General features: G+C 44.7%; 2 protein-coding genes and 1 long non-coding RNA gene across 6 annotated transcripts in view; all 3 read left to right on the forward strand.

Moving 5' to 3' along the window:
- Positions 1-7,182, forward strand: part of nyap2a (neuronal tyrosine-phosphorylated phosphoinositide-3-kinase adaptor 2a) — a 77,325-nt gene extending 70,143 nt beyond the window's left edge. For both annotated transcript variants that reach the window (XM_026191738.1, XM_026191739.1), the window contains exon 8: positions 5,212-7,182. In XM_026191738.1, the coding sequence (XP_026047523.1) occupies positions 5,212-5,433 (222 nt within the window). In that variant the 3' untranslated portion in view covers positions 5,434-7,182. The remainder of the gene's footprint in view (positions 1-5,211) is intronic.
- Positions 7,183-15,208: 8,026 nt separating this feature from the next.
- LOC113036776 (zinc finger protein 708-like) lies at positions 15,209-20,412 on the forward strand. 3 transcript variants are annotated; one of them, XM_026193251.1, is made up of 6 exons: positions 15,209-15,690; positions 16,672-16,858; positions 16,948-17,231; positions 17,319-17,388; positions 17,637-18,402; positions 19,061-20,412. In XM_026193251.1, the coding sequence occupies exons 1-6, from the start codon at positions 15,580-15,582 to the stop codon at positions 19,854-19,856; spliced, it is 2,214 nt and encodes a 737-aa protein (XP_026049036.1). In that variant the 5' UTR covers positions 15,209-15,579; the 3' UTR covers positions 19,857-20,412. The 3 variants fall into 3 exon arrangements, with proteins under 3 accessions (XP_026049036.1, XP_026049037.1, XP_026049035.1); XM_026193252.1 differs by having other exon boundaries at positions 15,210-15,627; XM_026193250.1 differs by lacking the exon at positions 15,209-15,690 and having other exon boundaries at positions 15,869-16,858.
- Positions 20,413-23,152: 2,740 nt separating this feature from the next.
- Positions 23,153-23,846, forward strand: LOC113035845 (uncharacterized). Its single transcript, XR_003274392.1, has 3 exons — positions 23,153-23,230; positions 23,552-23,662; positions 23,793-23,846. It is a non-coding gene; the product is annotated as an uncharacterized LOC113035845 (long non-coding RNA).
- The last annotated feature ends 77 nt before the right edge of the window (positions 23,847-23,923 follow it).

The following is a 23,923-nucleotide window of genomic DNA, read 5'->3' on the forward strand; positions in this document are numbered from 1 at the left end:
GAGCCAGCATTTATGTGTCTTTTGTGTAGTACTGTGAGGTAAGGATTGTGTTCCCAGCTTTGGTTGTTGTGATCCCTCTGTTTACACTTGCTGTCATGACTCTTCTGTTCCCTGTTTAGTTGTTCTCCACAGTCACTATGTCAGGCTGAGGCTCTGTCTGTGTGTTTCCTGTCTTATTTTGATAGTCCCTTGTCCTGTGTGCATTGTGTTCAGTATTAGGTCCAGCGTGCTTCTACCTGTAGCCTATCCTCTCATCATCCTGTATGTGGATTCAGGTCCTCTGTCTTCCTTTGCTTGTTGTCATGTCGTCCCATGTTAGCTGAGTGTTATCTCCTCTTGGTTTGTTTGTAATTTCATGTTCAGTATTGACTCCCTTTGTCAAGTCAAAGTCATCTTTATTGTCGAAACCACATATACAGATCATACATACATACATCATATACAGGGGCAGGGATAGCTCAGTAGGTAGAGTGGTGGCCCCATGATCGGAAGGTCAGGGGTCCAAATCCACTGAACGGCTATCCTGAGGTACCCCTGAGCAAGGTACCGTCCCTACACACTGCTCCCTGGGCGCCCAATGGCTGCCCACTGCTTCACTGAGTGAATGTGTCATGGTCCTGAGTCTGTGTCTGTCTATGGTGTCACTGTGTCTGTTCGTGAGTCTGTCTGTTAAGGTCAGTGTCTTGTCTGGTCCTCTGTGTCTATGAGTTTCCTGTTTTATTCTGAAGGTCTCTGTCTTATGTGAGTGTGTTCAGTTTACGTTTCCCCTGTCCCGTCAGCTGTGACTTCTCCCAGGTGTGTTCCTCTCCTGTCTCCCATCGATGGGAGACAGGAGTCTTCCCAGTTTAGGGTTCCTCAGTTGCTTCTCATACGCCCGCTGCCTGTTGGTGTCATTTTGCCACTTTGAAAATAAACACTCACTCATATCATCCATCCTTTGCCTGCGTTTTGGGTCCTTTAATAATTCCACACGGCTCATCCTACGAACCGTGACAGAATGGGTTAAATGCCAAGAGGGATTTCCCCACGGGGATCAATAAAGTACAGATTACACAGGAATTTGATGATGCAGTGCTGACACGGCCCTCGGTCTGACACGAAAGATACAAATGTTGTTTCTGTGTTTGTGTCCATCATCTGCCACAGTCAGACATGACAATAACTCATCATTAAATGCAGAGGTGCATAAACACACAGTGAGTGAAGAAGAAACACCCAGGCATCATAAGATAAGATAAGATAAGATAGAACTTTATTAATCCCTCGGGTGGGTTCCTCTGGGAAATTCGACTTCCAAAAAGCACAGCAACGACAGAAGTTACAGTTACAGAATTGTTATATATATATATATATATATATACACACACACACACACACACACACACACACACACACACACACACACACACACACACACACACACACACACACACACACACACACACATATATAAATACAGAGACAAATATAAATAAAATATACGAAGGGGATAAATAGAATAAATAGGAATAAAAAATAAAAATACAAGTGAATTGCACATTTCAAGTATTGAGTCTATTGCACTGTTGACTATTTACAAAAGTATTGCACAAGGTATTGTACAGTGAGGTGCAGAGGCACTACAGCTTAGTTGTTCCCCCCTCCTTTGTCCTCCTGTTTCCCCTCCCTCTCCCCTCCAGGGAGGAGTTAAACAGTCTGATGGCGTGTGGGACAAAGGAGTTTTTAAGTCTGTTAGTTCTTGTCTTTGGGAGAAGCAACCTGTCACTGAACAGACTCTTCTGGTTGTTAATGGCCGTGTGCAGAGGATGCCCAACATTGTTCATAATGTCCATCAGTTTCTTTAATGTCCTTTTCTCTGCCACTGTCACCAGAGTGTCCAGCTTCATGCCGACCACAGAGCTAGCCCTCCTGATCAGTTTCTCCAGCCTGGATGAGTCCCTCTTTGCTGTGCTGCTCCCCCAGCACACCACAGCATAGAAAAGTACTCCAGCAACCACTGACTGGTAAAACATCCTCAGGAGCTTCCTGCAGATGTTAAAAGACCTCAGCCTCCTGAGGAAGTACAGTCGGCTTTGGGCTTTTTTATACAGGTGCTCTGTGTTGCATGACCAGTCCAGTTTATTGTCCACCCACAGCCCGAGGTACTTGTACTTGTTGACCACCTCCACCTCCTCCCCCTCTATCTGAACCGGCAGTGGACCTTCTCTGGACCTCCCGAAGTCCACAACCAGTTCCTTAGTCTTTGAGGTGTTGAGTTGCAGGTGGTTTGTGTGACTCCATGCGACAAAGTTCCTCACCAGACTTCTGTACTCCTCTTCCTGATCATCCCAGATACACCCCATGATGGCCATGTCATCTGCAAACTTCTGAATATGGCATAATTCAGAGTTGTAGCAGAAGTCAGAGGTGTACAGGGTGAAGAGAAGAGGGGACAGCACAGTTCCCTGTGGTGCTCCTGTGCTGCTGACCACTGTGTCAGACGTGATGTCCTTCAGCCTGACGTACTGTGGTCTGTCAGTGAGGTAGTCGGAGATCCAAGCCACCAGGCAGGGGTCCACCTCTATCCTGTTCAGTTTTTCCTGAAGCATACAGGGCCGGATGGTATTAAAGGCACTGGAAAAGTCAAGAAACAGGATCCTGACCGTGCCTTTTCCCCCATCCAGGTGTGAGTGGGCTCTGTGTAGGAGGTACAGGATGGCATCCTCCACTCCGACACCCGCCTTGTATGCAAACTGTAGTGGGTCCTGGGCATGTTGTACCTGTGGTCGGAGGAAGTTGAGGAAGAGCCGCTCTAGAGTCTTCATAAGATGTGATGGGAATCCCCCCGCATTAAAAGAGAAGTGCATTTCATTAATGCCAAAAAGGGAAACACAGCATTTTGATAATGAAATAAGGCACAACTGGAACATATAATGAAATATAAAACAGTGAACAGGCCTGTAGGGATCAGTCCATGTAGGTTCTCAGTTATCCAGTAGGAAATTAAGACACTTATATCCACATTTCCTAATCCTTCAGAGGCACTTAGTGTGTCTCAGAAGGATAACAGAAAACCAGACTGGGCTCAGTTAAATCACAATTTACACCAGTAATGAGGGAAACAGATACAGCCATGAAAAAAATTACTAAAATCAGGGCTTAAAGGGGCTGCTTAGGCTAACGCCATGTTTTCAGATCACCTCGGATTGCCCAGAACTCTCGCTGAGTAGGTGCTAAAAAAGTACCAGTACGTAATGGGACATAAGGTGTACGTAAGGTACTAGTACATAATGGAAAACCCTGAAAACTGAGTCAATCTGCGCCGAGCTGACCCAAGTAGGCACTAATCAGAAAAGTGCTTTTAGATTCTATTCTTACATACCTGCTTCATGCCCTGGAGGACGGGGCTGTGGCCCCCCCACACCCTCTAGCAGATCATTACATGAAGGAACCTTTTAAAAAACAAGCGCGTCCATGCTCACAGGTGTACACACGGGTGATCACACCCACAAACTACACCCTTTTTGGCTCCTACCTCAAAGCACACTGTGTTCTGTTGATCTTATGTGCTGCACAATAATGTTTAATATTTAGTATTTACTGTCATATTCCCATATATCATTGTGATGTTGTTTATTCTATTACTCTTGTTCTCTTCTGCTTGCTTTCTTTTTTCTTTCTCAGCAGGTGATCCAGGTGATTGATAAATGCATTTTTTATTTCTTTTTTTTCTTTTTTTCTGCTCATTCTGTTGGTTTTTGTTTTTTGCCCTTCTCCCCCGTCCCTCTTCTCAGCTGTTTCTCTTTCCCTCTTTCTTTCTCCCCTTCTTTCCCCCAGTCAAGTCTGTCCCGTATTCAGTAAGTGAAAATAAAATAAACAATAAAAGGTGAATCAAATGGACCATTACGGCAAGGCTGGGATGGTCAATAAAGTAAATCCGTTGGGCATCTTTCTTTGCCTTTAGACAACAATTCTGATGCAAAAGAGCCAAATGGGACAGGCAAAAAAAAAAAAAAAGATTCTATTCTTACATTTAAAAACCATATGAAATACTACAGAGCTCATTGTAAACACATTAGGAAACTGATGAAGCGTCTAACCCTTTGTTCAAAGCAATGTCAATTCACGACGGTCACAGGCAAACAAGACTCATCAGGTCACTCCACAAACAGGCTGGACAGAAAATCATATCATTATTGTTTACAACACGATAAGTTATGTTTTGGTAATAGAGTTATGTATTAAGAGATACAGTTAGCATACAAGCTTATACATAATACTGTGTGTGTGTGTGTGTGTGTGTGTGTGTGTGTGTGTGTGTGTGTGTGTGTGTGTGTGTGTGTGTGTGTGTGTGTGTGTGTGTGTGTGTGTGTGTTTTGCTGACTCATTTTAAATGTATCTTACTGTTCAAAAAAAAGTACTACACTTTTACAAAGTATAAAATTTTAAATAAATAATCAAACAAATAAATAGACCTGGTCCAGCCCTAACACAAGGAAAGTTTGAAGCCTAATCTTGAAAGTAGAGATAGTGTCTGTCTCCTGAATCCAAACTGGAAGCTGGTTCCACAGAAGAGGGGCCTGAAAACTGAAGGCTCTGCCTCCCATTCTACTTTTAAATACTCTAGGAACAACAAGTAGGCCTGCAGAGCGAGAGCGAAGTGCTCTAATAGGGTGATATGGTACTACAAGGTCATTAAGATCAGATGGGGCCTGATTATTTAAGACTTTAAAACTGACCAGCACATTTATAACATCAAAAGACGGCCTTGTGCTGCTACAGACATTAGTAAATCTAACCCTGGATGTTATATTATATTTCACAGAAAAGTCAGTGAAATATAAGGTTTAATTTCAACCTTATATTTCACTGACTTTTCTGGTATAAATTACCTCCAGAAAACAATGTTGTAGGGAAGTTAGACGGAGGTTTTGTAGTCCATCTTCTGCAAACTGTAGTGTGAGCACTTCAGACATCCAATGTCACATCATGGAGGAAAAACAAACGTGAGGTCATTCCTGTCCTCAGCATCATCTCTTTTCCTTGACCTCAGTGAAATTTTTATCTAGGTCAAAGAAAGCAGGTTAGGAATAGGAATGTGACGGTGAACCTGCAGGGCGTCCACAGCCAGCAGTTGTGTGAAACATCACAGTAACGTTGTGTGTCTCAGTGTAGTTTGCAGTGAGAAGGGAGGTATGGGTCTGTTGATGTCGAGCTGTTCTTTGTGTCCAGATGCCATGGCTATGTGGCGACGCCACCATGATGGAGATGATTGAGAAAAAGAGAGTTTTATGTCGAGAGATCAAAGCTCGTCAGCGGCCAGATAAGAATCTGTGCAAACAGGACAGTATGCCCATCTTGCCCAGCTGGAAGAGGAAGCAGCCACCGCCATACTCGGCCTCGCCCACTGCCGCTGGCCATGCTGCCACCGTGTTCTGGGACACCGCCATCTGAAAGACAAATACTCGCGCCATGAAACACCCAGAACAGTGTTGTGTAAAACGGAGAAACACAGCAATGATGATCATGATGAGGTTCCACCGTGCACTGAATGCTTGAATGTGATGAAAGATGCTTTTCCTTCCTTGTTTCACGAGAGCAAGAGCAGAGCCACTGCTGAAAGTCATCTGACTAAACTTCTTTCTTCCCTTCTGAGCATCTTACTTTTTTACATGAATTCAAGTTATACTGAATCTAATAGTCATGAAAGAGCAAACGTTCTTCAGTTACATACAAAAACTAACAGGTGGACCTGCTCCTCCGTGTGGTATGTTTGTCATTTAAAGAAAGAACATACCACAGTAAAGCTGCAGATGTCCTGATGTGTGCAGGTCCGTTCACCATCAGAAGAATAATCAGAGAAATCGGTCAATCTGTGCAGAGGGCAGTAATGTTCACACAGAGCCCTCTAGGAAGGAAGTTTCACCTCCAGGAAAAGGCACTGTCCAAATCAGCGTCTTCACAGAGAAAAGGGGTGTGGTTTCCCAGTGATCTAGATATTGATTAGCCAATCTGTTTCCTTGCATGGGTTAAGCAGGAAGTTGCCCCTGAGGTTACCTGATAAGCAGCTCCCCCCCCACACACACACACAAACTCTCACACACACACTCATGCGGGTGTTCTCCTGCCATCCAATCAGAGTCTAGAAGGGCGTGGTCATTCGGGTGTAGCAGAGCTTTCTGTCGTCTTTCTACTCGTTATTTTTCTATCTGTAAAAGACTGATGGTTTTTTTTAAGTCTGACAGTTGTGTAGCAGAAAAAAGTCATTTATAAAGTAACAAAAAGGCTGAAAATGTTGCTTAATGGTGTTTTTATATTTAAAAAATTAAAGGCTTGCTCATCTGTGTGTGAAAGAATGACGTGACCGTGTTTTATATGGAAAACACTTTTATTCAGATGAGAAAGGCTATTTTGAAAAGAGAATATTTTGACAGGTTGTTTGTTCGTCTGCTCTCATCAGCTGCCCCGACTGTCATCAACAACAGGGAGAGACAGCTTTGTCAGGGTCAAAGGTCACTCCTTTGGGGGCAGTAGATGATGATGACGGTCTGCAGAAAGCTTTCACTTGATGAATGCAGTTTATTGATCATTGGTGAATGAGCTGATTGATTATCATGATGTCAAATCAAAGCACTGAAGCAAAGCATTATGGGATATCAGATAAATGTAAATCAGCCTCAAGCCACGTGGCATCTGACTACAGACAAGATGGAGGACAGGAAATCATGTGACATCAGCAGCACCCGGCATTTGAAGTCACAGCAACCTCGCTCTTGTGTAACAGAGGAGCATCGCAGCCGGGGTTATAATGGAGTCATGTGACGTCTCCACCTCAGCTGATTCTACAAACATCAAAGTTTGACAGGAATTATGAGGCCTGTTCCTCCTCATCGTGCACGCCCCGCCTACTCGGCCACGTGTAAACGACCGCACGTGTCTTCCAATTCTGAGGTCACGTGACTTCCTGTCTGCCACAGACGTTGACCATCTTGTCCACAGATGTTCTCGAAGCCATGGGGAGATTTCATATTTGGATATGCACACAAACTCTCACACTCGCTGTGATCAACACAGAGTGTGATCATGTCATCTATAGCGTCCTTGTTAACGATTTGATGCTTTTTGTTCCTGTAATCAACCAAGTGCACTTCAGTTTGTAAAAGTCGATATTAAAATAAAACTTTATTAACTTGTCCTGAGAAATTTTAAGATTAATCAATGAACAGGATCAGTGTCTGTGAAACATAAGACTGATCGTTCCCTCAGACTGTCAGAGAAATGTTTAAATCATTGTTCCCACCGCGCTCGGTGTCACTGAACGTTACACAGCAGAACCACAGCAGAGTGCAGGACAGATTCTACTGCGATCCCATGATGCTGAACGCAGCTGTGCAGCCAGGTAACAACGTGATGATGATGATGATGATGATGTCCATTCCCACAAAGACTTCCTGAGCTTGCTCAGTTTGTCTTCCTCCTTTCCTCTGTGCCAGAGCGTGAGCAGCCGTAGCACAGGCCGGTCAGAGAGAGGGACCAACATGTAATCAGTACATCATTACTGTATCACTGAAAGATGACGGTACTGTATGTAAGGTAATTACATACATGTAATGTCATGTTGACCACTGCACTGAGGGAACAGTCACATGACCTGAGAGTGTCACATGACTCCTCCATGCAACACGAAAAACTAAAATATTTTATTCTTCAAACGACACCTGGCTTAAGGCTCAGGATGATGATGTAAAGGTCAGTCACATAAAAATCAGGTCATTTTGTCCACATGATGGCGCTGTTTCACTCTCATTCGTGTACTTCACCTGTGGGCAGGTGTCCCTGTGACTGAGCGGAGTGCTGGCACTGAATCAGGGTCCTGCTCCAGAAAGCAGCTTCAGTTAAACTCTGAGTCCGTTACTGTGGCAACAGACTCTGTGAACTTCACCTTTTCACTGGCAGGTGTTCTCTCTGACTCCGCCCTGAGTCCTGCAGCCCAACCATTTAACTGACCTTCCATTTCGTAGAATAGCTGTCAGAGATCAGAGTGAAGTTCGTACAAACACTTATTTTTCACTGTAACCTCTGACCTTAACACATTCTCAGTGGGTATGCCAGACAGCAGGGAGTCCACAGCACTGACTCTGCAGGATGGATCCAAATTGGATCAGGAGCACAGATTCAGAGCGGATCAGACCGAGGTTCGGCTCTGTTTTGGAACTGTGTTCCCGATTTAAACGTCTCCTCCTGAAATGTTTGAACCGTGTCTGAGCGGCATGCAGACAGCTCTATAACAGATGCTGTGGGCAAACTTGCTCCGATTGTTGGATTTAAGGTCAAAGGTCACATCAGGATTCAGCTGATCTAAATCAAACTTTATTCAGTCTGTGACGATGACAGAGTGCTCTTTGTTGACTCTTTGCCCTGGTCTGTCAGGCTGAACATACTCAGAGCTGATTGGACCAGCTCGAATCTTCTGGAACAGGAAGTTCAGGGTTTGCTGAAGCCGCTTCCTGGATCAGGGTCCAGGTGAACGAGTTCAGAGTCTGTGTTTATTTTTATTGACTGTTGTGACACTGTGATGAAAATAAATCAGATTTTTAATGAACACACTTTTGCCATTTTTATCATTAAACTGGAGTCAAATAGTTTAGTACTGTGGATTCAGATTCATGGTTTTACTGGGTCAAAGCAAAGAATGCTGAGTAAAACGTTAGTGACTGTCTGTTTTCAGACATAAGTTTTCACTTAAACTGTGATTCTGATTTTAAATAAACTTAGCAAGAATACGTCCAGCGTGTTACAGACAGAAATATATCTCCCTCTGGAATCCAGCAGAATTTTATTACTCTGTTGGGGAGGTCGCCTGGTTCCAGCACCACAACACCAGCTCACCTTAAATGCAAATAAGAAAAAATACAGCATCAGCAATAAAAAGGTGATTATTAAATCATGTCCAGGAATTAAAGTGCTTCCTCTTTTTCTCTCAGCTGCTCCCTTTACAGGTTGCCACAATGGATCATCCTCATCTTTCTCACCAACCCTCTGCATGTTCAATTCAATTCAATTCAATTCAATTCAATTTTATTTATATAGCGCCAAATCACAACAAAAGTCGCCTCAAGGCGCTTCATAGATACAGAGAAAAACCCAACAATCATATGACCCCCTATGAGCAAGCACTTTGACGACAGTGGGAAGGAAAAACTCCCTTTTAACAGGAAGAAACCTCCGGCAGAACCAGGCTCAGGGAGGGGCGGCCATCTGCTGCGACCGGTTGGGGTGAGAGAAGGAAGACAGGATAAAGACATGCTGTGGAAGAGAGACAGAGGTTAATAACAGATATGATTCAATGCAGAGAGGTCTGTTAACACATAGTGAGTGAGAAAGGTGACTGGAAAGGAAAAACTCAATGCATCATGGGAATCCCCCGGCAGCCTACATCTATTGCAGCATAACAAAGGGAGGATTCAGGGTCACCTGGTCCAGCCCTAACTATATGCTTTAGAAAAAAGGAAAGTTTTAAGCCTAATCTTAAAAGTAGAGATAGTGTCTGTCTCCTGAATCCAAACTGGAAGCTGGTTCCACAGAAGAGGGGCCTGAAAACTGAAGGCTCTGCCTCCCATTCTACTTTTAAATACTCTAGGAACAACAAGTAGGCCTGCAGAGCGAGAGCGGAGCGCTCTAATAGGGTGATATGGTACTACAAGGTCATTAAGATAAGATGGGGCCTGATTATTTAAGACCTTGTATGTGAGGAGCAGGATTTTGAATTCAATTCTGGATTTAACAGGAAGCCAATGAAGGGAAGCCAAAACAGGAGAAATCTGCTCTCTCTTTCTAGTCCCTGTCAGGACTCTTGCTGCAGCATTTTGGATTAGTTGAAGGCTTTTCAGTGAGTTTTTTGGACTTCCTGATAATAATGAATTACAGTAGTCCAGCCTGGAAGTAATAAATGCATGAACTAGTTTTTCAGCGTCACTCTGAGACAGGATATTTCTAACTTTAGAGATGTTGCGCAAATGGAAGAAAGCAGTCTTACATATTTGTTTAATATGTGCATTGAAGGACATGTCCTGGTCAAAAATGACTCCAAGGTTCCTCACAGTGTTACTGGAGGCCAAGGTAATGCCATCCAGAGTAAGAATCTGATTAGATACCATATTTCTAAGATTTTCAGGGCCGAGTACAATAACCTCAGTTTTATCTGAATTAAGAAGCAGAAAGTTAGCGGCCATCCAGGTCTTTATGTCTTTAAGACATTCCTGCAGTTTAACTCATTGGTGTGTGTTATCTGGCTTCATGGACAGATAGAGCTGGGTGTCATCTGCATAGCAGTGTAAATGTATGCTATGTCTTCTAATGATACTGCCTAAGGGAAGCATGTATAATGTAAACAGAATTGGTCCTAGCACTGAACCCTGTGGAACTCCATAATTAACCTCAGTGTGTGAAGAGGACTCTCCATTTACATGCACAAACTGGAGTCTATTAGATAGATATGATACAAACCACTGCAGCGCAGTACTTGTAATACCTACAGCATGTTCTAATCGCTCTAATAGGATATTATGGTCGACAGTATCGAACGCTGCACTGAGGTCTAGCAGGACAAGCACAGAGATGAGTCCACTGTCAGAGGCCATAAGAAGATCATTTGTAACCTTCACTAAAGCTGTTTCTGTGCTGTGCTGAGCTCTGAAACCTGACTGAAACTCTTCAAATAAACCTCTGCAGATGATCTGTTAGCTGTTTGACAACTACTCTTTCAAGGATGTTTGATATAAAGGAAGGTTGGAGATTGGCCTATAATTAGCTAAGACTGCTGGGTCTAGAGATGCTTTTTGAGTAAAGGTTTAACTACAGCCAGCTTGAAGGCCTGTGGTACATAGCCGATTATTAGAGATAGGTTGATCATATTTAAGATCGAAGCATTAATTAATGGCAGGACTTCTTTGAGCAGTTTTGTAGGAATGGGGTCTAAAAGACACGTTGATGGTTTGGAGGAAGTAATTATTGAAGTTAACTCAGAAAGATCAATTGGAGAAAAAGAGTCTAACTTAATATCAATGGTACTAAGAGTAGCTGTAGATAATATTACATCTGTGGGATGATTATTGGTAATTTTTTCTCTAATGATAAAAATGTTATTTGTGAAGAAGTTCATGAAGTCATTACTAGTTAACGTTAAAGGGATGGTTGGCTCAAAAGAGCTCTGACTTTTTGTCAGCCTGGCTACAGAGCTGAAGAGAAACCTGGGGTTGTTCTTATTTTCTTCAATCAGTGATGAATAGTAAGATGTTCTGGCTTTGCGGAGGGCTTTCTTATAAAGCAGCAAACTATTTCTCCAGGCTAAATGATGATCCTCTAAATTTGTGACACGCCATTTCCTCTCCAGATTACGAGTCATCTGCTTTAGGGTACGTGTTTGAGAATTATACCACGGAGTCAGGTACTTCTGATTTGAGGCCTTCGTTTTCACAGGAGCTACAGTATCCAGAGTCGTACGTAGTGAGGAGGTGAAATTATTAACAAGATAATCGACCTCTGTTGGGGTAGCGTTCAGATAGCTGCTTTGCTCTGTGTTGGTACAGGGCATTGAAGATGATAACAGTGGGTGGATTATATTCTTAAACTTAGTTACAGTGCTTTCAGAAAGACATCTACTTTGATAAAGTCTACTCTTCACCGCTGTGTAATCAATTATTGTAAATGTAAATGTTATCAGGAAATGATCAGACAGGAGAGGGTTTTCAGGAAACACTGTTAAATGTTCAGGTTCGATGCCATATGTTAAAACAAGATCTAGAGTGTGATTAAAGTGGTGGGTGGGTTCTTTTACATTTTGAGAGAAGCCAATTGAGTCTAATAACAGACTAAATGCCATGTTGAGGCTGTCATTTTTAGCATCTACATGGATGTTAAAATCACCCACAATAATTATTTTATCTGAGCTCAGAACTAAATTAGATATAAAGTCTGAGAAATCAGACAGAAACTCTGTGTAAGGCCCAGGTGGACGATAGATGATAACAAGTAAGACTGGTTTCTGAATTTTACAGCTGGGGTGGACAATGTTAAGCATCAGGCTTTCAAATGAATTAAAAGTCTGTCTTGGTCTTTCATTAATTAATAGGCTGGTGTGAAAAATTGCTGCCACACCTGCCCCTCGGCCTGTGCTTCGAGATTTCTGGTAGTTAGAATGGCTCGGGGGTGTTGATTCATTTAAACTAACATAATCATCCTGCTGCAACCAGGTTTCTGTAAGGCAGAGTAAATCGATTTGTTGATCAATTATTAAGTCATGTACTAACAGAGACTTGGAGGAGAGAGACCTAATATTTAATAATCCACATTTCACTGTTTTACTCTTTGGTTCAGATGTGGATACTGTATTGTTCTTTCTTTGTGATTGTTTATGTTTAAGTTGTTTGTTGCTGGTTTTTAGTTTATTTTTTGTCTTTTTGGAAGCTGACACAGTCTCTATGGAGATGGGTTTTTGGGGGGGTAGCAGGAGGAGAGAAGCTGCAGAGAAGCGTGTAAGACTGCAACTCTGCTTCCTGGTCCCAACTCTGGATAGTCATATTTTGGGGGGTTTAATAAATTTGTCCATATTTCTAGAAATGAGAGCTGCTCCATCCAAAGTGGGATGGATGCCGTCTCTCCTAACAAGACCAGGTTTCCTCCAGAAGGTTTGCCAATTATCTATGAAGCCCACATCGTTTCTGGGACACCACTCAGACAGCCAGCAATTTAAGGAGAACATGCAGCTAAACATGTCACTCCTGGTCCATGTTCTCTTTCACTACATCCATGAACCCTCTCTGAGGTCTTCTTCCTCCCTTCTGCCTGAACTCATCCATTCTCCACATCCTGTCAGCTCTGTCTCTGCCAATCGATACAAGTTCTCATCTCGTTGGTGTCCAGCCTCACATACAGCTCACTTTAAGCCTTTTAGTTCTCCTTTGAAATCTCTCTTATCTGCACACCTAGCCTCTTAGTACTCCTGCCTACTTTCTTAATCTCCCTTTCTCATTTTTCATTTGATAACCTCTTCCTTTGAATACTTTCCAAAATCGCACTGGGGTGGCTGTAGCTCAGGTGGCAGAGCAGGTCAGCCACAAATCAGAAGGTTGGTGGTTCGATCCCAGGCTACCTCCTGGCTGCATGCCAAGTATCCTTGGGCAAGATACCAACCCCATGTTTGCCTACTGGTGGTGGTCAGAGGGCCCGGTGGCGCCAGTGTCCGGCAGCCTCGCCTCTGTCAGTGCGCCCCAGGGCAGCTGTGGCTACAATGTAGCTTGCCATCGCTAGTGTGTGAATGTGTGCGTGTGAATGGGTGAATGACTGAATGTAGTGTGAAGCGCTTTGGGGTCCTTAGGGACTAGAAAAGCGCTATACAAATGCAGGCCATTTACCATTTACCTGATATGGGGGCAAAGATGGAGGAAGCTATGGATGTGTTGCACAGAAACATATCATTATTCTGGAGACATGTGAAAGAAGAGATTTAGCGTCGACTCAGCTGTCGGTAAGAGCGGTAGGTTCCACTTTGCAGGCGTGCTGCTGTGGGAGGACTGGGAGGAGGCTGTGGCCTCACACTGAACAAGCGAGGCGAGCTGGGAAACGGTTGGAGACGATCTGAGGTGATGACAGATGAACAATTTTGTTCAAAAAAATTATTACTGGGCCAATAGAGCTCTATTAAACGTCACCTGTCACTGAGCTAGTCCTAGGTTTTTCGGTACTTAACTCCTATGTTAAACTTAAAAATGTTGTTCGGCTCATTAAACATTCAGGGTTGAGCGACACATCAGGATGTCACATTTTGGACTGACCAATGGGGAGACAGGTTTTGTTTTTCAGCATTTGCCACATTCACTCATTTCGCTTCACTGTGATTTAGACTGCAGCTCATTACCAGTTAAACTCTCAGATTTCCATAAGCAGGTGCCTCTTTAATGGAAATGAATATACAAACATAACTTTACTCCTCACAGTACAACAACAGGTACATCGACTGGGTAAATAGTCTGTGGATGAATGGAGATCCATTTTACAGATGAGGAGGATGTGACTTGTTACCTGTAAGAAGTTCAACATCAGATACGCTGACGGAACTATAAAAGTGTCCCTTTGAGATCAAAGATAAAGAAGATATTGTGCTCTCTAAGGTCTCCTCTGGACTGACACAGCTCCGCAGAGCAGGAATTGACTTTTGTGACACAAACAAGGCGATCAGAGCTATTTTGTCCTAACCCTGTTATATTCTTAAAGAATTTAAGAACGAGAAGATTAGGGTTATACAAAGAAAATATATTTCTCTTCCCCTTTCACCTAAAGTAAAAAAAGTAAACATCAAAATAATAAATACGATTTTTATAAGATTGAAATTTAATCTGAATACATGTGTATTCTGTGAAAACGACACTGAAAGCCTGCATCACGTGTTTTTTCACTGTGAATGGGTTCAAGCTTTTTGGAACGGCACGTGGCGCTGCATGCAGTCCAGGGCGACTCAATCGTCGGGATAGTTATTGACAATAAAATCTGCATTCTGTTTTCAGGACAGTGCTGTTATGAGGGATATCTTTTTATCCATAAATGTAGATGCTGTGAAGCTTAACTGTGTATGAAAAGATGGCTGAATGAAAAACTCCCGACTGCTCTTTCTACTTTTCTTCTTTTGACATACAGTAAAGGACTTTTTCTCTTCGCACTTTGTGTTGACCTTTGTTACACTGTAACAGTTTTTTCTTTTTTATAATCTTTCATGCTCAACCTTGTGGACATGTTTCTTTAATCATTGTTGGACTGATGTTCATAAATACATTTCAGTTCAGTTCAGTTCAGTTCATTTTTATTTCAAACATTTCAAACATGTGCCTTCACAATCATTACAAAATATCATTCCATTATTTGTTTGAAAAGGAGTAGGCTGAAGTATTTACTTATTTGTCCCTACCCCCTCAAGTTTTACCTCTCATTCATTTAATTTTTTTTTTTTTGTCTTAAATTAAACAAACAACATATGAAACATATAAACATATGAAGTAAAACAAAACATAACATACATAAATCAAAAACAAGAAATTAGCAAGCCCCACCACAGTATAGTTTCTTTCATATGAAAAATACAGAATGTGTATATTTGCAGATACACAAGTTATGGAAAAACAACAAACCAAAACAAAACAAAAAAAGTATGATAACATCGTTTTTTGGATAAATTCCACCTGACGTTTTAAAATGTACGTCTTTTATGTCAGGATGAATTGGAAATGATTTTTTTTTTCATTTTCTCATTTTTCTGGTGACGTCTCCGCAGACGCTCTGGGTGCGCACGCTCAGTTAATTTGTTGAGCGCTTCACCTTTCCTCCAGCAGGTGGCGGTCCTACCACGAAGGAGAAGAAGAGAGATTCGCCTTCTGACCCGGAAGTAACCATCGCGTCAGACCGCCATGTTGGTAGCAAAGAGAGCGAGGAATCATCCCGCGGAGAGCGTATTCGTCTGACCTCTGACCCGGGCCGGCTGACCCGAACCCTCCTCGGTCGGTTCGTCCTCCGAAAACGTGTGCGCGCGGACCGGCATGGGACAAAGACAACATGGCAGCCCTGAGCACGTTCTCTTCGCAGGTGGAGCTGATCATGGAGGTAGCCGTGGGGAGCGCTGTGCACGAGTTGGGGAGGGAGGGCGCGCGAGCGGAGCACGGCCAGGTGAGGAGCTCAGGTGAAGATTATGTGAGAGCAAAATCCGCCGTCACTTCCGGTTTCGCGTTAAAAACATGCTACAGAAGGGATGAAAGGTAAAAAAAAAACAACACGTTTTGGCCCCGCCCACTGACACGCAGGAGACGCCTGGAGGCAGGTGTTTGATCTTTGACCCAGGTATATGCAGCTCTGAAGTGCGCATGCCTTCAGGTTTGTCCAGAAGTGTGGTGCGCGCGCATGGTTTAGCTGTAACTGCTCACATGACCAAAGTTTACGTAAACAGATCTGTTCGCAGCCTCATCTTCACCTGCCGCAGGTGGTATGACGTCATCATCCTCTACTTAACCTAAACAGAAGCTTAAGGTTAACCAGCATCAACAGAGGAGAAAACAGCAGCACCTAAACCTTAAAGGTGCAGCCTCGCTAACCACCCTCATTAGAAATGAGGCCAAGCATCACGGTGCCATCTGTAAACAGCTGGGGCTGCAGTCACTGGGCTCAGCGCACAGCTTTGGGGGGAACCTGTGTTTAGGAAGGCCTGTCATTGTGCATGCACCAACTGTCCACGGAATAAAAAGATAAATAAAAGCAGAGAAAATCTGTGAATGACATCGTCACATGACTGAGCGTGCAGGTGATTGTGAAGAGCTGTGGAAACGGCGTCCTCGGTGAAGCGGTTCCAAGTCAGGCTGGATGGTTTCGGTGTTTGTCTCAGCACTGTCGGTGTTCGTGCCACAGGCCAACAGTCAGTCAGGCATTCGCACTGAAAACATGCTGCATGTCATGGAGAAAACTCGCTGTGAGCATCAGTCAGTCTCCAAGAGAGTCAGCATGTTGTGACTTGAGGGTGAACTCCTCAGGTGGATGTGGGCGGGGCCTGTCTACAGGTTGCGTAATCAGAAATCAGTTACGCTCGGGTCCTCAGATCAGATGTTTTACCTGTTCCACCTGTGCATCTATCATGTCACCCATGCGTCTGTGCTGCAGGCTCACCTGTCCATCGTGCTGGGGGGCGTGGCCAGAGAGGCAGTCCGTAAAATCTGCAGAGTCTTCAGGGAGCTGTATGCAAGCGTAGAGGTGGAAAATGAAGCTCTCAGGGCAGAACTGAGTTGCCTCGAAAACACACCCGGCGCTTCGAGGATGGCCAAATCGGCGGTGAAGTTCAGCCCGGCAGGTGAGACCCAGGGTCAAAGGTCGAACAGTCATTCAGCTCAAAAGCCCGGGTTAAAGTCTCACAGGAAACTCATTTGGTTTCTCCTGCAGATGCACCCACCCTGTCTCTGGATGTCCAATCAGCTGCTGCCACTGCTGCTGTGGCTGTGGTCATCCTCAGCCCGCCGGTGCACGCACCAGTCACAGGCCAAAACAATCTGACCGCACTGCAGAATGGTGCTGTGAGTGTTTTGGACATGACGCACTTCTCTGCAGATCCTCAGGTGTCACGTGATATGATCCAGCCTGCAGATGTGACATCACTTCCTGACTGTGAGGATCAGCCGGCCGCTGAGCTTCCAGGTGATGAAACCCATGAAGAGCAGTGTGACGCTGTGAGTGATGACAGCTGCTTCAAACTGGTTGATTGACTGGTTGATGGTTCTGTATGTGGTGACCAATAATACCATTGCGTTTTCCAGGCAGCAGAGACGAAGTCTGAACCTGCAGAACAGAAACATGATGATCAGCAGGTGCCCGGGGGTCCGACAGGTGAGAGCTCTGCCTCCCATCTCCTTTTAAATACTGTGCGAACCACAGGTGAGCCTGTGGTGTGAGAGCGATGTGCTCTAATGGCGTGATACGCTACATTAAGATGAGATGGGGCCTGATTATTCAAGACCTAGTACGTGAGGATCTTGATGATGTCGTCCTTCAGAACAGCTGATGGTCCATTAATCAGTCGCTTCTGTTTGTCAAACCTGCAGCGTCTCTGACTTCCTGTCTGTCTTACTGTTCAGGTGTGAGCGAGGAGCAGCAGAAGGAGCAGGAGAGGAGGCGGAGGAGGGAGCTGTACAAGGAGAAGAGGTTTTTCTGCGAGCTGTGTGACAAAGGCTTCCATCAGAAGCACCAGCTGCTGAAGCACGCCGCGTGCCACCTGAAGCCGTTCCCCTGCAGCTCCTGCGACAAAGGTTTCTACAAAGCGCAGACGCTGCAGCGCCACCTGCTCGCCCACCGTCTCCGCGAGGCGCAGGAGAGCGACCCAGACAAGCTGTTGCGCTGTGACCAATGCGACAGGAAGTTCAGGCTGCCACGTCAGCTTCGAGCGCACCAGGCCTGTCACCGGCTTGAGAAAACGCCACTCAAGTGCTACGCATGTGACCGCACCTTTACCTCCAGTGGGGCACTGCGATACCACGAGGTGTCGCACGCCAAAGTCAAGCCCTTCATGTGCGACGTCTGCGGAAAGAGCTTTACGCGCAAGAAGAGCCTGCGGGAGCACCAGACCGTGCACACCGGGGCACGGCCGTACTCCTGCCAGACCTGCGCCAAGAGCTTCTCCACCGCCAGCAACCTGCGCGTGCACAAAAGGTCGCACTCCGAGGAACGCCCGTACAAGTGCGACAAGTGCGACAAGGCATTCAAGTGCCGGATGGGGCTGCTGCAGCACCGTGTGGTCCACTCGGGAGAGAAACCCTTTACTTGTCCCACCTGTGGCCTGAGCTTCGGCCTCAAATACAACTTCCAGAGACACCTGAGGCTACACAGCGGGGAGAAGCCCTTCAGGTACGAGGCCCCGAACGATAACGTATATTTTCTGGGTCTCAGCGAGTCTGTTTCGGTATTTGACAGAAATCTCTGCTTTTTATTGGCTCAACACACAACATCTGACAAAAAAACACACCTGAACGATCCAGGGTCACATACACGCGCTGCTCCAGGGCGCACTCTGACCCTCGGGCGAAACGCTCGCCTGTGTCTCTTAACGCACCTGAGTGAGGTGTACAGGTGAACAGCATCAGCGCGGTCCTTAGCAGGAAGACTAGACTTATGCGACTGCAGGTGAACTGATTAAATAAGGTGATCGTGGATTTTATGAGTGCTTCAATGTAACGTCAAACATGAAGCAGAGGGGGGTTGTTTGCTGACATCCACCAGTGAACCGCCAACAGAGCGCGGCACGGCGCTGCAGGCAGACACGAGAAATACCAGCGTCAGCTTTCCTGTTCATTCGGTTCAGTTCAGGTTTATTTATATGGGCCAACTTCGCAGTGATTAACACTGCACAGTAAAAGCCCTACAGCACTACAGACGGCCCTGCGCACTCGGTGAACACTGCTTTGTGTTGTGTGCTGATCACTCAAAACATCAAGATCGTGTTGATTTCTGTGAGTTGCGTCTTCTTTAACCTCTGACCCTTCCTCACCTGTCCTTCCTTCCTCAGGTGTGATCAGTGTGGCGAAGGCTTCACGGGGACCTGGGCTCTGAAGACTCACATGCTTGTTCACGGCGTGGCAAAGCCGTTCATGTGCGACCTGTGCGGAAAGACGTTCTTCTACAACTGCCAGCTGCAGAAGCACCAGCAGCTGGTTCACGGCAGCGGTGGCGATCGGGGAAAGTCCGGCGGGGAGGCGGGCAGGCGGCGGTCCACCGGAGTCAAACCGTTCAGTTGTAAAGTCTGTCCAAAGAGCTTCAGCAGCAGCAGCTCGCTGCGCACGCACGAGAAGAGCCACGCCCAAAACAAAGAGTTCACCTGCGACACATGTGGGAAAGCCTTCCACCTGCGTCACCTGTACCTGTACCACCTGAGGCAGCACAGCGGCGACCGGCCACACGTCTGCGCTGTCTGTCACAAAGGCTTCCTGCTGGCATCGCAGCTGAAGCAGCACGAGCTTCTGCACACAGGTGTCAAACCTCACCGCTGCGAGCACTGCGGCAAAGAGTTCAGGACGCCTCAGAACTACCACCGCCACCTGCTGGTGCACACCGGCGAGAAGCCGTACGAGTGCGCTGTGTGTGGCCGGAAGTTCCGCCAGTCCAACCAGCTGAAGTCTCACATGCAGATCCACACCGGTGTCAAGCTGTACTCGTGCGAACGCTGTGGGCGGGGCTTCTCCGACTCACGCCAGCTCAAGAAACACCGCTGTGGAGACAGCGAGCACGACTCGCGCGATTCTGCCAGCAAGCACAGGAAGCAGACGGACGCGTTCCCATGGACGCACGAATTCACGGCACAGTGACACAGAAACAGGCCAGCGGGAAAACCCAGACAATTCCCGCTGAGTCCACCCCCCGCGACTGTGTCCGGCACATCAACATCAAATTGTGTTTAGGGAGTGTGTCCATCCACCTCTTGAAGCCGGCATTGATTGGCTGGTTTGTTCCTTTGGCGTTTCTGTTTTTTTTATCCCCTGTTAAAGTCAGCGACACAGAAAATGTTTGATCTCTGCTGCAAAACCACCTCGCACACTCCCCTGATGCCCCCGCATGTCTCGGGTTGAAATCTAAAACAAAGGTAAAGAGTAGCTGGGCCCTGACAGCATCTCCAGCCTTAGGAGGTAAAATGACAACTCTTCTAAATGGACTTTGACTCTCACCTGGCGTCTCACCTGGTCGTGGTGATTTAAATTCAGCTGCCAAAATCAAACAGACCTTGACCTCAGTCAGTGACAGAAGAGGAATCAGATGAAAGCAGCTCTAATAAACATTTAGTTTCTGTTTCATCTGTGAAAAAATGACTTTGCTGTGTTTCAGTGTGTAGAATAAAACTCCTTTGACTGACGAGCTTTTATTGGATGTGCTGCTCCAGCTTCAAAATGATTTTTCTGCCCTCGATGAACGTGAAGTAATAATTCAGATTAAAAGGCAGCTGCAATGTGTCAAAGGTAATGTCTACCAATCAAATACATTTTATCCATTAAATTCAACGTGCAGACTTATGTAGCTAAAGCTAAAAATTACATGTGATTAGTTGAAGTCACATTGAGTGTACAAGCAGAGTCTTCATCCAGGAAGTAGGTTCAAATCAGACAGCTGCACTGATATTAAGCACATACGTGATTAATATCAGTGCAGCTCTTATGCAACGATTCTCTATAGCAACAGGTAAGTAAAGAGCGGAGCTCCCATTTAAATCCATGAACGTGATGTTGATCTACAAACATCAGAAGAGAGACCAGCTTTAATCAGACATTTATCTAGCTTTCATTTTCAGATGAAGCTCAGTAGTGTGAGACAAATGATGAAGCTCAGATTTGACCTTTTGATTTAATGTTTATAGGTAATGATCAGCTGACAGGATGCAGATGCTGAAAATAAATAAAGGGGAGACAGTGTGGACATGTCTGCAGCAGTTAGTACCTACATTTCAACATATCTGAAGATGAAATAGAAGAACGTGCTATGGAGACTGCATTTAGAACCTGTTAGAGTGCTGAACAATCACAGGACTGTGGCTGTGGAGGCTGAGTGCACTGACCTCACTGTCATATTCAAAAAACCAGTTTGAGATGAGCTGTGTGATCGTGCTCAAAGCAGCATCAGAAAATGATATACTGTGGTCATAAACCCACAGACGTGGTCAGCAATAACACTCAGGTAGGCTGTGGAGTTCAATGATGTTCAGCTGGTACTGGAAATCTGCCCTATACCATCACATCAGCAGCAGTCTGAGCACTGGCGCAGGCAGGGTGGATCCATGCTTTCATCTTTACACCAAACATTTAAATTTTGCTGCAGAAATCATGATCAGATCGGAAAACATTTTTTCATTTTGTGGTCCAATTTTGGTGAGTCTGGGAACTGTAGCCTCAGTTTCCTGTTCAGGTGTTGTAGGGATTGCAGCCAATCGTCTTCTCGGAGGAGCGGCTTCACTCTGCTTTGGTCCTTGGCAGAGACAGCAGCTTACCAGGTGGTAGTGATAGCCAAATGAAGCTTTCTGAAGCTTGTATTGAAAAACGGTTCATTACTCGAAGCTTTTCAACACAGTCCTCTCTGGTGACATCTGGTGGCCAAAAATATGAAGAGCAGCTTGAATCCACAAAATAAAACCAACTGCTTCATTATGATTGCTCACTCGACAGAGTGGAGTTCTGTCTGATATTGGGCCGCCGCTGTGTTGCTTTGAACGTCTATTTTGGGGGGTTAAAAAAATGTGGTTTATTTGTTTAATAAATAATTATGACCAGTAAACTCTCCTTGTTTAAACACACACACCCGCCCTCTCACATCATCTATAATTGACTGAGTCAGGACTCTTCCAGACACTAAACCAAGGAACAATGTACATTTCAATTCCTTTAATTTTAAGTTTATATTGTCTATCCTGTAAAATAGTCAGATGTCTATTCATATTAATGTACAGAATTCACCTGCTTGCTGCTACTACTGCACATTCACCCAATGTATATACTATATGTGTGTATATATATATATATATAATGTTTTTCCTCTACACCCCCCCCCCCCCCCCAATTTCTTTGCACATGTCGAGGAGTGTGTCAGGCTACATTTCACTGTGTGTTATACCTGTATAACTATGCATGTGACAAATAAAGAACCTTGAACCTTGAACATGCACCATGGCGTGGTCTTTCTTTGCTTTTCACTTCTTGATGTTGGTAAATACAATAATTGAAAAATACCACGTTACATATAATATACATGTAATAATGTACAACACATTATGGAGTATGCTTCTGCTGTGAGGTCCTGCCTCCATGCACTTATGAAATTAATCGCAAGATGGGTGTATTTATCAATAATATTATATTAGGGAAATTTTCCCAGACATATTTCTGACCTGGGGGTAGAACTGATTGTGAAATGGAAAATGCTTATGAACTTGCGAATTAAAAACATGATGCATTTAAAAGGTAGCCCTTTTTCATTTTTATTTAAGAAGAAAATTAGTTCCACTGTGCGATGGCCGATCTCCTTTTCGTGGAGATAATTTCTTCTGGGAAAATCCCTTCACATGGCACAGAGGAGGCTGGAGTACAGAGAAACTGGTAGAGATGCAGTTATACAGTCTACCACACAAACTATCAGCTAAAGAGAATAAATAAATTAAATTTCTGCACATTTGGCAGACTAACATTTTAAGATTAATTAAACAATAAAAAAAAATATATTTTTTAATATTAAATGTAACGAGTCAAATGGAAGTTTTTCTAAAGTTATTTGATGGTATTTATATTATGAAAAACGGATTTTTGACATTTTGAGTTTTTCCCGTTGTCAGATATAATAAACACGCACAAAACAAAAGCAAACAGCCAGAACACAAAGCTGGAAAACCCACCCGATCGACCAAAATCAACTCAAAATACTCCCACACAACAGAACCTCCTCTATTCCTCGCTGGCTCCAAATCTCTCAGTAGAAATATCAGTGGTTCGCTATCTGTCACCATCAAACACTCCACAAATCCCGCGAATGATTCGCTTCCTTATGAACCATTGAATCAGACACCGAAGCAGTCACGCTCTAAATGAAGCTTCGGACGTCACCGATCACGTGACTCTGGGCAAACGAATCAAGCTTCGACACAGTGACACACGCACCGGAGCGTCAGCTTCAAGCGAGCCATCACTACCAGGTGGTAACAGAGAAAGTAAGGACAGATTCAATGATGATGGAGTAAAAAGGTGTTGGCCAGAGGGGCCGATGGCGCGATATGGCAGCCTCGCTTCTGTCAGTCTGCCCCAGGGCAGCTGTGGCTACAACTGTAGCTGCCTCCACCAGTGTATGAATGTGAGAGTGAATGAATAGTGTAAAGCGCTTTGGGTGCCTTGAAAAGCGCTATATAAATCCACTCCATTATTATTATTATTATTAAAGAATATTCTACCTTACAGAGGGCAGGATGGTCATGTTTGTGTCATTTAATCAACACCACTGAGTCATTCTAACTGTCAGAATCCTCGAAACACAGGCTGAGGAGGAGCGGCAGCAATCTTCCACTCCGAGCTCATTAACCAGCCATAGACCCAGACAGAAAGCCTGACTGGCTCCTGCATTTCAGCAACTCGTCTTTACAGCAGTGGTGGGAGTAGATTTACTACTTAACATCTTAAGTATCATACATTAACTGCAATACTTGTGTGGTTTTAGTACTAAAGACTGCCCAAAACAATTAATGGCTGCCCTCTGATACCCCTTGGGACCATCGCCAGGTCCATCACAGCTGACCCCTCGCACCCTGTTCACCACCTGACGGCACTCAGGTCAGTCTGGTCCCACACCTGCAGACTCACAAACAGCTTATTCACCTGGGCCATTCAAACTGTAAACAAACACTCCTCTT

The sequence above is a fragment of the Astatotilapia calliptera genome, chromosome 14, assembly GCF_900246225.1.
Source record: "Astatotilapia calliptera chromosome 14, fAstCal1.2, whole genome shotgun sequence".
NCBI lineage: Eukaryota > Metazoa > Chordata > Actinopteri > Cichliformes > Cichlidae > Astatotilapia > Astatotilapia calliptera.

What these genes read in the sequence shown, in the direction of transcription:
- LOC113036776 (XM_026193250.1), top strand. Translation starts at nt 16,549, where the DNA reads ATGTGGGCGGGGCCTGTCTACAGGTTGCGTAATCAGAAATCAGTTACG. An exon ending in ATGAAGAGCAGTGTGACGCT is followed by an intron (nt 17,232 to 17,318) that starts GTGAGTGATGAC and finishes TGCGTTTTCCAG; the next exon opens with GCAGCAGAGACGAAGTCTGA. An exon ending in GGTGCCCGGGGGTCCGACAG is followed by an intron (nt 17,389 to 17,636) that starts GTGAGAGCTCTG and finishes CTTACTGTTCAG; the next exon opens with GTGTGAGCGAGGAGCAGCAG.